The sequence below is a fragment of the Sinohyriopsis cumingii genome, unplaced genomic scaffold, assembly GCF_028554795.1.
Source record: "Sinohyriopsis cumingii isolate HCF-2022 unplaced genomic scaffold, ASM2855479v2 utg001964l, whole genome shotgun sequence".
Classification (NCBI taxonomy): Eukaryota; Metazoa; Mollusca; class Bivalvia; order Unionida; family Unionidae; genus Sinohyriopsis; species Sinohyriopsis cumingii.
Genome location: NW_028316093.1, coordinates 105,048 through 117,477, shown reverse-complemented (window position 1 = coordinate 117,477; position 12,430 = coordinate 105,048). Strand labels below are relative to the sequence as shown.

At 36.9% G+C, this 12,430-nt stretch overlaps 1 protein-coding gene across 1 annotated transcript; it reads right to left on the bottom strand.

Moving 5' to 3' along the window:
* Positions 1-7,708: 7,708 nt before the first annotated feature.
* Positions 7,709-11,973, bottom strand: LOC149771301 (neuronal acetylcholine receptor subunit alpha-6-like). Its single transcript, XM_089948643.1, has 2 exons — positions 11,289-11,973; positions 7,709-9,221 (listed from the first exon to the last, which is right to left on the bottom strand). Exons 1-2 carry the CDS (start codon positions 11,739-11,741, stop codon positions 8,379-8,381), a joined length of 1,296 nt encoding a protein of 431 aa, XP_089804769.1. The 5' UTR covers positions 11,742-11,973; the 3' UTR covers positions 7,709-8,378.
* Positions 11,974-12,430: the final 457 nt, after the last annotated feature.

Genomic DNA, 12,430 nt, shown 5'->3' with positions numbered 1-12,430 from the left:
CGCTACGATGTCTGTAGTGTGGCAGTTTATAGTGATGTTTAGCACTGGAGCATCATGCCGCAGACATGTAGCATCATGTCCCACCCAGTCACATTATCCTGACCAGTCTTAACAATAACCAGTTAATGCTGAGCGTCAAGCAAGGCAGCTGTTAGTACAATTTTAATAGTCTTAGGTATGACAAGGCGGACGCTCTATCCACTTAGGTCACTGAAGCGGTCGGTGCGTGGATGCATCTTTATGAGTATTAGGCCATAAAGAGCGGCAAAAGCGAAGAATGATATCGTGGACAAGAAAAATTGCAGCTGAAACAAAGGTGTACATCTTGCAGTCAGGCTTTCGACTGCAGACATGATCTCTTGGGTTTAACGATGCCCATCTCTTCGCAACTCATTATGTACGGTGGACGCCAGCATCGCCCCGCCTTACCTGGACATTGCGCTTGGCCGAGAGTTCACAACGGCCATAAACTCCAGGCCAGGGCCATTTTAGCGTTCCTCTCCATAAAATATTTACATCTGCTTGACACCCGCACACTTGTGGGGTAAGGGTCGACTATGTAAATTGTTATACCAACGAGCTTTACAACGGAATGATGGGCATACGAGAAAGGACGGGGAGCATAGAACAGAAGTGAATGCCTGCAACACGATCAGCGAATTGCCGCAACGTTGATTGGGATAAGGGCGGGACTTTGTCACATTTTGCGGCATATGATACTGCATTTAAAGCTCCCCATCGCTTCGTTGCTGATGCTGTCAACAGTAAATGTTTTATAAGGACCTGTAAATCCACTACTGCGGGGATACCGACAATAAACATTCAGCTCATGTAATTGACGCTCAGGCGATGGTATACAAAGTCAGAACGCTTGGACTCATCGTCAAGTTTGCCGTCCGTTTTGGAGGATTTATTTGCTTTCTGACCAAACATTAGATAGTACTCGCTTTCGGCTTCACTAACGTCTTGATAAGATATTGCAGCAAGATGATGAACAGCTGCTTGTTAAGGTGAGCGAGGCGCTCTCTGCGTTTGTGTTGATACTGAATATACGCAGCTTGGAGCTGTGTACAGCTTTATTGTAGGAGATGTGTTCTTTGCCAGTCCCTTTTTAGATCTGTGCGAGCGAAGAGGTATTTTAAATGGAATGGAATTAAGAAAAGCACTCAACCAACTTATGTTCAATGGCAGGGTGTTGTGACAGAAACTGCCTTTGAGTCAATGAAATCGAGATACTCGAGGCTAGTCGGTCTCATTCTTTACAAACGTTTGGTAATCATCGTATATCAGACCTCAAGACGTTAAACACGACACCCTGGTACAGTTAAATTCCGAGGTCTTTGGTGTGTGATGATGTAAATATTACATTTCGCTGTAATCAAGCACAAAAGCAATGGATAAGCGTTATTCCATATTAAATGGATCCGGCTGATGTTGCTTGTCGCTCGTTACTCCTGTCTGAGTACAGCTGGTGTACTTTCGCCCAGCTGTATGAAGCATGTATTAACCAGAACTACGACGCCCGAGAGAACATCAGGCAATATTTCCCATCTTTTCTTTCCTTGGTATCCAGCCTGGTACTCCTGTGTGTGTGCCAGCATTCTTTTTTCTTGTTGCTGTTTCAGCTGGGTTGAAAATTACGGGGTCAACCTTAATGGCTCTGGTCACGTGCCGTGGTACTTGCACGCTGATTTTTTTTATGCGACTTGAAAGCGCTTAGGCCAGTCAAATACTAGTTTTGCACTGTTCATTGTCAGTTTTATGTCACACACACACACACACACATATACATACATACATATAGATATAGTTCTACCGTCATTAAGTTCTGTTTATGTGTCTTTTCGCTTGCACAAATATTACTTGTGTGAATGTATTAACATTACATACAACTATATAGCAACCATTGTGACTTAAACTGTTTAAATTCACCTTATAGTTGTATGTCGTCGTTCAAAATTTCTGGAAGTCACTATCTTCGGTGATCTTGTTTGTTCTGTCAACATATCAGTTTTACCGTAGTTTTTTCTCTCTCAACCTCTCAATCTCAACCTGCAGTGGATGGAAATGGTGTTGGATAAGAGACAACCGTGTAATCTGAAAGATCGCGAGAGTGAACTGCTACCACAACGTTTTAAAGAGTGTTGGGTGACACTGATTGCCATCGTCATTTGGTGTCTGCTTTCTCCTTGATAAAGTTTGTTTGTTTCATATAGATTGCACGATTTAATCTGAGTAAGTTTTACACACACTACTAGATCTCCTTATATTGCACGGTGTAGTTGTAAGCCGTCGTTCTAAATTTTCTGTAAGTGGGTTTTTGCGACTCTCAAATGCGCTAACAATGTAACGGACCAAACGAAGTTCTTTTGGGATGAATCTGGACTCTCATGATTTGTGGCAAAAGTGTGTGTTGGTTCAGGCTTACTCATGTTGTCTTCGAAATAGCTCTCACGAATTTGAGCAGCTCGTGTGTGAGACGATACGGCAAGTCGTTTTCACTTCCTTTTTTTAATTTCTCCCTGTAATCCTTTCATCTTGAGCACAAACGTTGCATCTGACAATATATATATATATATATATATATATATATATATATATATATATATATATATATGGTTAGTCTCTTAGAGTCAGATTATCAATTCAGCTATCAAACTGTCAAGTTGGAAGAGTCAACACAGTCGAGATAAAAGTCGAGATACTTGCTGTCATGGGAAATAACATTGGTCTTCAAAATGCATGCATCGTCTACGTAAAGAAACGAGGAGGTGAAAAGACAGACAAAGGTAAAGATACCTGTTATCATTGTCAGGAGAAAGGACATTGGTCTTCAGAATGCTTGCATCGTCTTAGTAACGAAACGAGGAGTAAAGATATATGAAGATCAAGATACCTGTAATCATTGTCAGCAGAAAGGACATTGATCTTCAGAGTGCCTTCAGAATATAAGAGAACCAACAAAAGAATCAAGAGGAAGAAGATGAGAGGCCTTCAGAAAACGTAGAAGTACCAATGTGCGTCACGTAATGCAAGACATACAGATCACGACAATAATGTGAAGACGAGTAAAAGTCCATGCTGCTGAAGAAACTACAAGAAGAAAGACAGTGTAAGAATAAGAAAATGAACTTTTGTGATATTTTTGTGAAATATTCATAGTGATTTCAAGCAGAGAATATACCCAAAATATAAACGTAATTCTCTCTTTGTTTTGACTTTTATAATTTGGATAAAAATATGGGCACTCACACACGCGCACCATTCAATCACGGGGAAAAGAGATTTAAGTTTTACTTGGTTTGGCAATCTGTAAGTGGTATATCTCTTCTAGACAGTTCCGTGGCACTGAAAAGAACCGTTGGGCATTTGTTATTTTGACAAATTCATAGACTTGACATGATTAGCTTCAAGCGTTTTAAATCCTTACCATGACCACATCCTACATATTCTCCGGCTGCTGTGGATGATTTGGCAGTGTTCACTGCTGCTAATGACATCTCAGTATTAGTTACCATAAATTTAGTGATGGAGTGCTTGACATTTGAAGGTCTCTTTCTTTTGGAACGAGTTAAAGAAGTTTACTACGTTTATCCCAGATACTTTACTCTGCCAGACATTCTTGTGTCACTCTCAACGTTTCGCTTTCGTTGTAATTCTTCTGTCCTTCATACTTGCTCTTCTCTTCGTGTTTTTTCTTCTTCTTCTTTTATCTTCTTGCTGTTGTCGAATCATCAATTATTCTTCTGCAACTTTCTGCTGTTGTAAAACTTTCTGTAATTCTTCATCTGTTTCTTTCTAAACTCCTCTGCCAAGGTAACGATGGAGAAGACGGTGAAGGTACTGGTGCGGATAAAACTTCTTGCGAAGGCAAAAGAAAATCCACTAAATTAAAATAATCCTCTTCTGGAAGAATGACCATTGTTGTCTTTGTACCTGTTGTTTCATCTCTTCTCGTATGCACCGCAAGCGCATCCCAATACGTTGTTTACATAGTTTCTGCCATACTTAAACTATGTCGCATCGATTCACTGCGGAGGAAAGCTGGCGCGTTGATATACGGCAAGTGACGACTCGCAACAATCTCTTCTGATTGTAAGAGAGTCTCCGCGCTCTGACTGAATTTTGTAACGCGATTTTGTATTGCTGAACCATTTTAATCCCTTTCTATCTTAGACTATAAATATAAACACCTTATCCCATGGATTCATCTGTTCTCAAGATAAGACGTGGACAGACGTTAAATTATCTACCCCATTTTTGGGGATACTGTTCAACCCGGATTACCTTATGCATGCGAAATCGTCATAGGCATCATCAAGATGATGGAAACTTCTATTTGGAAGAAAATGATTTATGTGGAGAGGTAAGGCTGTCTAAAGACCGTCTTGCTGTGCGGTCCCCTGTAAGACGAGAATAAAATCAGTGAGATGCGATGTTTGTTATCTCAGTTTGTTTAACAAAACTCAAGGACCATTTTCAGTGGCACTCAGATCTCTAGAAAAAATTACTATCCCACTATTGACATAGGTGTTTTTGTCGCTATTGTGTGTAATTCTTTTTCTGTGTGTGTCTGTGTTTTCAACTCAAACTTGAAAACCCTATGCCAATATCCTTCCCTTTTGGTCCCATAAATCCATTTGCCTCTATAAACCCTTTTGAGCCTATTAACACGTTTGACCACACAAGTGCCTCCCTATGTTAATTTCCGTTTGACCGATAAATGCCAAATACTACATAAAATAGAAAGACTAATGTTAGCTCTCGTGCCACCACCCAAGTGCCACTGTCATGTTAATTCCCGTTTAATTCCCAAGTGTCACATTTGATCCTTTAAACACTTTTGACCTTTAAATGTCTCCCCAATGTTAATTTGTGGTTTTATCTCCACGTGTCAGATACTACAAAAATTAGAAGGCTAATAATACTTCCCTGCTTTACACCCGTTTGCAACTACTTCTGTCCGCGTGGGTTCAAGTTTCGGGAACCTCCAATGCGGTTATGTGAGAAAGCTGTCAATAGCTTATTGTGGATCAGTGGTTTATACCAGGGTTTTCCCGGGTTCTTCCTCTGACAATTAGAGTGGCTGCCATATATTGCCTATTTGACATTAAACCGAAAAACAACAGCTATCTTCTCCATAAAAGTCCGTCAAAGGATTATTTCATTTGATTTTGTTCTTTCACCCATGCCATACAAACTTGTATAATAGTACGTTTTGTTCACTAAGAACACGCTTAGGTGGAATTGTTAATGACAATAAAAGAATATTAATTTAAGAGATAGCTAAAACTTTTATCAGTGCTGTCCTTAATAATGGAGCGGAAAACGTCGTGTTCCACTGAATTCGCAGGCATTTGATTTCCCTAATTTTAGATGGATGTGTGCAATGAATAACTGATACATGTGGAAAAGGTACATTGGTTATATCAATATTTAAGTCATTATGTAAATAAACTATTGAGAAGAAATGATAAACAATAAATTCACAAATAGTATCCAGTTGCCATTAAATGTATAAATATGGATTTGGTAATGACGATGAAAGAATATTAATTCATGAGATAGTTAAACCTTTCATCACACTTGTCTTTGCAATCAGAGTGAAACACATATTGTGTCACTAAATTAATAGGTTTCTAATTTCTCTACTTGCAGATGGACGAGTGCAATGAATATCTGTTGCATGTGGAATGGGCGTAAAGCTTATATCAATATTCAAGTCATCAGGTAAATAAACTATTCAGGAGAAATGATAAGCAATAAATTCAGAAGTAGTTTACAGAGGCCATTAGTTGTACAAATATGTTGACATCTAAGTGCGTTATTATATTTGTAAAAAAAAATCAGTATATAGTTTTCTGTATGTAATAAAGTAGAAGCATTCGAATAAGCAATGGTAGTCATTCCCAATATTATCTGAATCACAGGTATTGCACTTAATTTCTTTTAAATCCAAAGTTTGTCAGCTTCATTCTTCCAAAGATCTATGGTTGTATGTCATAAGTTTATAGCTCAATACATAGCAGAATCTTAAGTAATTTTCAAGAATTAAATTTGCTTTAAAAGTTGGATGTTTGTGTCGTTAGAAGAACGGTCTATATCCGACTGATACATATAAACAACTCATATGGCATAGGAGTTTTAATTTCATTGGTTAATTATGTGATAAATGTTAAAATTTTAATGAATCTTTCTGTATTTGAACAGCAGTGTTTAGAACTTTTTTCAATATACCTGATATCTGCAGTTAATCTTCCATTGTTACGTAGATAGTACGAATTATTACACATTATTGTATATAGTTTAGTTTCATAGAAACGTAGATTCGGGACCAATTTATCTATGTACAGTCTTGGACTGTGAACAGTTATACCTATCAAGAAAGGACAATGAAGGGTAACAGGAAGAGATACAAGAAGTCTACTTTTTGCTGTCGGGAATGGAACAGGTTCGCTTGTCTCGCAGTTTGAGATATATATTCCCAACACATAATTAACAAATGATAGCTAAAAATCTAACAAATCTATAAATGCAGATGTAAATGCAAAGATCAGATATTCTAGGTTTATAACATTACCAACTCTTCCCCTAGTGACTACAACGTAACCACAACGACAATTTGAGAAAAAAGAGCATACTTTCTACAGGTCAAAGCATTTCTACAAAATTACAAGTCACTAGAGACCTAGTGCCCCTGCTAAATAGCGAGAAATTCGTCGTTGTTTTTAGTCCATGCAAGCGGACCCTGCATCCTAAAATCAACATCACTTTTAAAACACAAATGCTACAGTGATAGAAAAAGATCTAAACAACCACAATTAAAAATATTACATTTCTCACCACAAAGCACAGAAAGTTAATAAAACTAATACGCCCTTTAAAAAATCATGGCGTTATTTCAGACGGATCCCATTAAAGTACAAAACCGAATTCTAATTTACAAAATCAAGTTATAAGTGGTTAACTATCGACTTTTAACCAATACTTGTGGACGTTAATCACGCACGTGATTAATCCACAAACAACTTACACTAAAAGCTGTATATGTCTTCACATAAGAATCTCAGAATAAATAAAAAATATAAATATTAATCAACCGTAATTCAGAAAGCCATCTGCCTTCTCTGTACGGCTCTGTCTATTCAACCCGCCTCATTGTGCCGTCCCTGACCCAACCGTTTAGCAACCAAATGGACACAGCCGTTGTCTACCCTTATATGAATCTTCCTGTTGCGAAATAAAATGGCCATTATTTTGCCAACATATGTTTGCTAATCAAGAACATGCGCGCAGGTACGGGAATTTTGTAATATCTCTACAGTTTAGAAAGTAACTGACAAACGTTTAATAAGTTTGCGTTTAGTGAAAACGGGGTGAGGGTAGAGGTAGAGTAGGGGATATTGGGAGGATGGTTCAATCAGAAGGTTCTTTTTAATCAATCAAACAAAATCATTTATAACTGCATGAATCCTGACAGGGAAGGAACTCACTTCAAAACCTATTTGATTATTTTAATTCAAGCATGAGAAATTTTGAGGAATTAATAACTTATTTTCAAACTAAAAACGATGCTTAACTGGCCTGATGTCTAGTAAAAAAAATACGTCCGTTACTACACACTTTTATAACGACTGGTTCGCCCTCTCTAACAAGATACTCAACTCCACCTCAAATTACTTCCTGTCGGTAGCAATACAACAGATCAGATTCATAAAGGACTTTATTTGTTCACCTTTAAATGGACACTAAAAGAAACCAAGCTTAGATTGGTATCACACGACATGTACCACAGAACACGACACAAATCTAATGCAACGGATTATTTCTAGCTAACATTATTATACACTTATTTATTCAAACATCTGAGAACATTTCCTTATGCTAAGAAATCAGCGAGTGTCCAGTTTATGAAAAATTAAACCCTGCTACCACTAAGTCTCGTGAATACTGTACATTATAAATATTGCTCATATAAACTGGAAAATGTATAGGGTTGAGAAAAATATTCACAATACTGACTCCCCACAATCAACAAATAATATCTAACTAGCTAATAATAACTAGCAATAAACAAATATCACATACCTAGGTTTATTTCATTACATCGACGTCTACAACAGAGGACAGTTTTATTTCCCTTTATCGACAGATTACATAGATGTATACATGCTTGATATATCTAAGGCCCATGCAAATATAACGTTCATAAATGTTGAGTTTTATGTCCTGGTGTCCTGTGTAAGAAGATAACCGCCAAGACAGAGTTCACTGAAGATTCAGATAGCATAACTTAAATTCACAGTGACTCAACACTGAATCAAAAGGAAGATAATGAGAAGTTTTATGACTTAAAAGAGGTGGAAGGAAAGTCATTGTTATGCAGCATTTTTTGAACAGATTGAAAATATTGTCACTGTGGTGATAAATGTTGCTATAAAGAAAATCCAAAAGAAAATGAAGTCGAGGGCATTACAGATGTGATTCCACGTGATTTTAGGCTTCTCGTCTGGTGTTGGTGATTTTGAGTTTTTCATTACAGAAGTTGCTTCTTCAGTAGAAATTGTGTGACCAGAATCAAAATTAGGAACTTCAGCCTTGCTCATCATTGCCGGATGCACCTTTTTATGTCTTCTGCATCGGACTATTTCCACGATCACTTGAAGTCCAATCAGCCATGATGGGATAGGGTCCTCATCAACATCCCTAAAATTCAGACGAAGTATAAACAGCGTCAAAATGACGATCAGAGTACTAAAACCGGCCATTAGTACCAAGTAAATACCCAGGAAGGAAACTTTTTCTGAATTCTGTGGCAATGTTGCTGTAACTATTGTCAAAAAGACGGCCAGAGCAAGAAATACTGTCACAGAAAACGAAGCCTTTTCTCCGGATTCTACCGGAAGTACGAATATGCAGACATTCAGAAGAGACAACATTATGACTGGTAATATGACATTTAACAAAAAGAAAAGTGGTTTTCTTTTTAATTTGATTGAAAATACAACTGCAGCGTCAGAAGATTCCTGTAACGTATCTACGCTCGTGTCAACAATTGACCATTCCGAATTTTCTTCGTATTCATCCAGGATAATTCCCTTCTCCCCCTCCGTAACATTTACTTCCACTTTCGTGTAACTCCATGCCACAAACTTCAAGGTACAAGTTTGAATATCAAAAGGAAAGTAGGTAATATCAATTCCGCATGTTGACTCAAAAATCTGGAAAAGAAATTGAGCAAATTATTGGCTGCCAAATGATTTGTGTTCAAATTGTAATGAATTATTTTTCAATCTCAATAAGTTCTAAGGACTGTTTCATCAGGATGGTTCAAACTGTAGCCCACTCTCATGACACATTTGCGGCCCTTCCTTAGATTCGTGGTGCAGCATAAGGATACAGTGATGTCCCATAAATGGTCGTTGAGTACTTGATATACAATGCAAAGAATCTTACATGAGTGCTCATTTCCAATTGACTTTATGAAACGAGTCTAAACGTTTCTAAGTTTGCGAGCCTTTAATACTTATTCCATTTTACCTACCACAGTCTAGCTTAGTACAATTACTTTGACATGCAATGCGATGCCTGCTTCGTGTCGCCTTTCCTTTATATGACGTTATGACGCCGTCTGTAACTTGAAGACGGGTTAGTACAAGTGCTACATATATGAGAATCATCGGAAAGGTATATTAACGTAAATAACACAGTATTCATGTTATAAATAAGAATATGTCAAACGTAAAATAGCTTTGTTAGAAAGAGTTTACATAAAGTTCCAAGGTGCCAAATAAGTTAAAGACCATTGAAGTGGATTAACCAGCTTTTGTAAATATGGTTCCATAAATCTAGCCCGTGATTCCCAAAACTTTACTAATTTGTCGGAGAACTACATTTCGATCTCCAGACTTTCTATGTTTGGCCCAGGTCCGTATTTCACAAACGTAAATCTTATAGCTGAGTCTAGACTTAATAATTCTTGACATTAAGTCGGGCTTAAGGACGAAGCATAGAGTTCAAAAAAGTACTCCTGCTCAATAATCTAGTTTCTTTTTCGAACGAATATTTTGTTTAAATAATATGAAAATATTGATAAATTTACAAGCAAAGTGAATATACTTGTAATATATAAAATATTCAGCTTGAATCATTAAGAGAACTATAGGCAGATTTGTAGGAACCTTTACAAACCAGCACTGGTCCATCATGAGTGTGTTGGTAAATCTGTGACAGCAGTACTAACGATGTTTTGTTGCATATGCAACTTCATTTCTTTTGCAAAAGCATGCTACGTAGCGCTATCTCTGAGTGGCTTCATAACATTTTCTATTCAAATAACGAATCAGTTAATAAGCAATATCGCCCTTGTGAAGCGCCTTGGAATCTCAAAGTAGTTTGCACTAATCTCAAGGCCATTTAAACTGGTTTTTAATTCATTCTTCGTTTATCTAATAAATCTGACTTCATCTTATTTACTATATAGTTTAATACCGTTGTTCTGTGTGATTATTTTTAAAGTTCCAACATGGACCTTATGGCAACAGTTAATTCGTAAACCAATATATCGCGAATTTGATTTGTCTAGTCCAAAGTACTAGTATCAAATTAAAGGTTTAAAATTAATTGGCCATATCTTTAAAACGGCTTATTGGATTTTTAGAAACGTTTTACATTAATTTCCATCCACTGAGAATATATGGGCTGAGTCCTACATGTGTCGAATAATATACTGTACAGTTCATCATAAAGTCATAAGTACCTATAGACTTAGTGTGTACGATACATGATTTTATTGTTCAAATGCCTAATAAAACGGAATACTTTACACCAGGGCGGCATGTAAGGAAAAACATATTGTTGCGAAGACCTCCATAGAGCCTCCGTACATTCGTTCTTACCATAGAATTTGTTCAACACAATCCTAAATACATTACACGTCTTTTCTCAACATTCGTGTTAATAAAGTTATACTTACATATATTGTTTCTTACTAGACAACACGCCACTAACGAATTTTGGAAAGAAACGTGTTCACGTTAGTTGTTCTGTTCTCTTTAGCAATGTTTTATGATCAAATAACAAAACTACATTTATTTCTTTCATGCTTTTGTAAAAGCATGAAAACGGTATAGAAAAGACTTTGGGGTTTAGCCAGTAATGCTCACAGATCATTTGAACCAAATTAATATTATTGTTGATGCGTGAGGATATCGTTAAAATGCGAGGGAGAATGGTCCTTCTTAAACGCGATAACAGTTGATCATATTTGTACAGAAAGAAATACCTACCCCAATGGGATACCAAAAGACCGAGCCATCATTCAACACGTAAACAAACAAACTACTGGAGCCAAGCCCTTTCAATTCGGATACGCCATTTTGCAGAGATATATCCGGTTTCCACACGTTGTCCTGAGGAATAAATGTACCTGTCAGGTCACCATAAGTCGATAGAGTCCATTGTAGATAATAATCGTTCCAGCTAATAGTAAGGTAACCGGAAGTGGTCAGTTTTTCATTCTGCGAGTCAAAGTTTATTATGCTTGTAAGATAAAAGTCAATAACAACATCGGTTGTCGTATTTTGATAGTAAGTAGGTCTAATAGCCTTATTATAGGCAGACGCACTAAAAATTTGAGATAAAAGATTCTTTGCTTCATCCGATGTCTGAGCATTGACTTTAAACATGCACACGATCACTAAGAATATCAACAACATTGAATTTTGTTTCCGATGCGTCATATTCACTGGGATTGATCACGAATATATGCGCACTATAAAATCTATGATAATGCTTTTAAACAACAAGACAAAACACTTGTTAAACAGTCCATAAATAAATGGATATTTGCATTCCAAACAATTTGTCATGGTCCAGAGACAGTAAAATGATTTTGCCTTTTCACACTTGTTTTAAACACTTTAGACAGTATAATCCATTCTTATTGTTTAAAATGTATCATAATACGTTATCCCGATTCAGGTCTGGTGTGTGCTCACGGTTAATGAGATTCATCTCTTTCGGCTACCGATATAAGCTTTAGTATTATCTCTGCAAGTCTTTTTCTTGTGATTCAATGCTATTTTATTCAACGACAGAACAATAATCAATTCAAACAACACGTCACCGTCATGCATTGAAGCGTCGTTTCTTACTGGAAAATTTCATTGTGGCAATTCTTTGAGTACATATTCACTCAGTGATTTCACTCGGTGCTTTGAATGGAAAATCAATACCATGTATGACTGACAAAAAGGTTTCAAATTTCTTATTCAACCTAAAGTATCTACACTGGACTTGAGTCTAAAGAACATTCCCGTTAAGACAGAAATACATAATCATGAAGACAGTTTTTAGTGACTCTCGTTAATGTAAAAAGATTATGTAGGCCAACTACACTTATCTGTTTAAAAACTGGCCCTGTGAGTAA

What these genes read in the sequence shown, in the direction of transcription:
- LOC149771301 (XM_089948643.1), bottom strand. Translation starts at nt 11,741, where the DNA reads ATGACGCATCGGAAACAAAATTCAATGTTGTTGATATTCTTAGTGATC. An exon ending in TCTTTTGGTATCCCATTGGG is followed by an intron (nt 9,222 to 11,288) that starts GTAGGTATTTCT and finishes TTTCTTTTCCAG; the next exon opens with ATTTTTGAGTCAACATGCGG.